Source organism: Phragmites australis, chromosome 9 (assembly GCF_958298935.1).
Source record: "Phragmites australis chromosome 9, lpPhrAust1.1, whole genome shotgun sequence".
Classification (NCBI taxonomy): domain Eukaryota; kingdom Viridiplantae; phylum Streptophyta; class Magnoliopsida; order Poales; family Poaceae; genus Phragmites; species Phragmites australis.
In genome coordinates this window covers 15,079,817-15,082,752 of record NC_084929.1, presented here as the reverse complement: position 1 = coordinate 15,082,752, position 2,936 = coordinate 15,079,817, and the positions used below count along the sequence as shown (strand labels likewise).

The 2,936-nt window shown below is 45.6% G+C and overlaps 1 protein-coding gene across 1 annotated transcript; it reads right to left on the bottom strand.

The window, feature by feature from the left end:
* Nucleotides 1-1,628: 1,628 nt before the first annotated feature.
* LOC133928014 (uncharacterized) lies at nt 1,629-2,460 on the bottom strand. Its single transcript, XM_062374312.1, has 2 exons — nt 1,760-2,460; nt 1,629-1,653 (listed from the first exon to the last, which is right to left on the bottom strand). Exons 1-2 carry the CDS (start codon nt 2,458-2,460, stop codon nt 1,629-1,631), a joined length of 726 nt encoding a protein of 241 aa, XP_062230296.1.
* Between the last annotated feature and the right edge of the window lie 476 nt (nt 2,461-2,936).

Genomic DNA, 2,936 nt, shown 5'->3' with positions numbered 1-2,936 from the left:
ACGAATAGTGGGTAATCTGGCCACAGGAGAATAAGCATCGAAATAGTCTTCTCCTTCCTTTTGCGCAAAACCCTTAGCAACTAGTTGGGCCTTGTACTTTCCTATAGTACCATTGGGTTTGTGCTTTCTCTTGAAGATCCATTTGTAGCCGACCGGCTTGCAGCCAATTGGGAGGTCTGCTAACTCCCAGGTCCCGTTAGTGATGATCAAATCCATCTCACTACAGACTGCTTCCTTCCAGTACTCCGCTTCTGGAGAAGCGTATGCCTCTTAAAGGTTTCGTGGTTCATCATCCACGACATAGGTGACAAAATCATCTCCCAATGATTTTTCAGTTCTTTGCCTCTTGCTCCTCCTAAGTTCCAAATCAGAAACCGTGTCATCAACACTTTGAGGAACATGGTCATGAACTAAAAGATCATGGGAAATAGTATCCTTCGCTCAGATAGGAAAGATGTGCTTAAAGAATATCGCATCCCGAGACTCCATTATCGAGTTAACGGCAATGTCTGAGACCTCAGAATGGACCACTAGGAATCTATAGGCTGTGCTCTGGTGTGCATACCCTAGGAAGACACAGTCGACAGTCTTTGGTCCTAATTTCCTTTTCTTCGGCAGGGGAACATGAACTTTAGCTAAATAGCCCCATGTGCAAATGAAGGACAGATTCGGTTTCCTACCCTTCCATCCTTCAGAAGGGGTTACCTCGCGATTCCGAGGAGCGACCCTATTCAGGACATAGTTAACTGTGAGAACAGCCTCACCCCACCATGAGTTAGCCATACCAGAACTTTGTAACAAGGTGTTAACCAAGTCACAAATTGTTCGGTTCTTTCTTTCGGCTACTCCATTGGCCTGTGGTGAGTATGGTGGCATAAATTCATGGATTATGCTACTTTTTTCACAGAATTCAGAGAAATCCCTGGGAATATATTCCCCACCTCTGTCAGACCTCAGTCTTTTTATTGTCTTCCCCAGCTGGTTTTCCACCTCGGCGTTATAGATCTTAAAGTATTCTAGTGCTTCATCCTTTGTTCTCAGCAAATAGATATAGCAGGACCTAGTGGCATCATCTATGGGAGTAAAGAAATATCTCTTGCCACCCTTGGTTAATATTCCATTCATCTCACAAAGATTAGAATGGACCAGCTCAAGTGGCGAGGTGCTTCTCCCCTCGACCGTATGAAATGGTTTACGGGGCTACTTTGCTTGCACACACACCTCACACTTATGGCTCTTATCATACTTATATGAAGGAATAAGATCCATCTTGCTCAAACGCACAATTGCTTCATTATTAACATGACACAAGCGAGAATGGCAAATGTCAATGTTCTTATTAGAATATGAAGAATAGAAAATGTTTGCAGAGCTATCAAGAGTAGAAATGCGGAACATGTCTCCACAATCATAGCCTTTCCCTACAAACGACCCACACCTGGTCATCACTACTTTATTCGACTCGAAGACTAATTTTATTCCTTGCCGGCACAGCATCGATCCACTAAGTAGATTGCGGGTCATGGCAGGCACAAATAGTACGTCCTTCAGGACAAGAGTTTTGCCGGAAGTCAGCTTCAGGCTCACTTGTCCTACTCCGCGCACTGCTGCCAAGACTCTGTTCCCCATCAGTACGGATCCATTGTCTGCGCCCTGGAGAGAAGTAAAACATGTCTGATCAGCACAAATATGCCTTGTAGCACCTGTATCAATCCACCAGCTTACTAGTGAATTTTCCATAAAGGCCTCAGGTACATACCCACTAGTGGTGTCACCTTTGCCGGTATTATCGACCGTTGCAACAGCCACATACACTTGGGCTTTGGTTGCCTTCTGTTGGTCAGGTGTCGGCCCCTTGCCCTTATGATCGCGGCATCTATTGGCTTTGTGTTGCAACCTGCCGCAGACGTAGCAGACAATCTTGGGCTTCTTCTTCTTCTTCATTGCATTAGCCTTTGGTCCCGAAAACCCAAGCTTGGTCTTCTCTTTCTTCATGTTTCTCCTAGACTGGTTCTTGTGCTCGACAAGATTAGCTTGAGCGGGCGTCTTCCCCCCACCATAGCCTGCTTTAGACTTCTCCTCGACATTTATAGCAGCAATGAGCTCATTAAGAGTCAATCTCTGCTTTAAGTGCCGATGTGCAGTGACAAAGTCACGCCAAGAAGTAGGTAGCTTGGCCAGGATGGCATTAACCTGAAAGTTCTCAGGGAGGACACAGCCGTACTGGCCTAAGTCCTGCACGATCAGCTGTAACTCATAGATTTGTTCCATGACTGATCTGCCATCTCCCATACGAAAGTTCAGGTAACTTACCACCATGAAGGACTCGTTGCCATTGTCTCTTTCAGCATACTTGTCATTCAGCTCCGTCCACACCTTCCGCGCTTCCCCGAAGCCCACGTAGATGTCGAATAGCCTGTTCGACAGGACAGCCAAGAGACGTGCCAGGGGCTGAGGCATTTGCCTTCTCCCAACGGGCCCTTAACGCGTCGAGACGCGTTCTTTCGACCTCGTCTAGCACGGCTTCCCCCTGAGGGGTGAGCGGCTCTTCGATGAGGACCCAGAATAATCCGAGCTCCATCAACCATAGCCTCGTCCGGGCCTGCCATCGCTTAAAGCCGGTTCCGTGAAAGCTCTCAGGCTTAATCGTGTCCGAGGATGACGATGGTAGGACAGAAGAGCCAGAGCTAGTTATCTTAGAAGCACTAATAGGTTTTCTGGATTGTTGAATAAAATGCCATAAATTGAGCATATATATTATTCCACATACATAATTACAAGAACAAAAATTCGAGCTATCTATACACATGGATAAACAACTGAGAAAATGAATAATAACAGTAGCAAACATATCTAACATGTGTATCTTAAATAGCCGAATTCCAGAATAAAGCATATGAGTAAATACTCCAAAATAATGACAGCACAAATATGAA

Excerpts from the sequence above, each read along its gene's own strand:
- LOC133928014 (XM_062374312.1), bottom strand. The coding sequence starts at position 2,460 with ATGCCTCAGCCCCTGGCACGTCTCTTGGCTGTCCTGTCGAACAGGCTA. Across the intron at positions 1,654-1,759 it reads AAAGGTGACACCACTAGTGG|GGCGCAGACAATGGATCCGT; the intron begins GTATGTACCTGA and ends ACTTCTCTCCAG.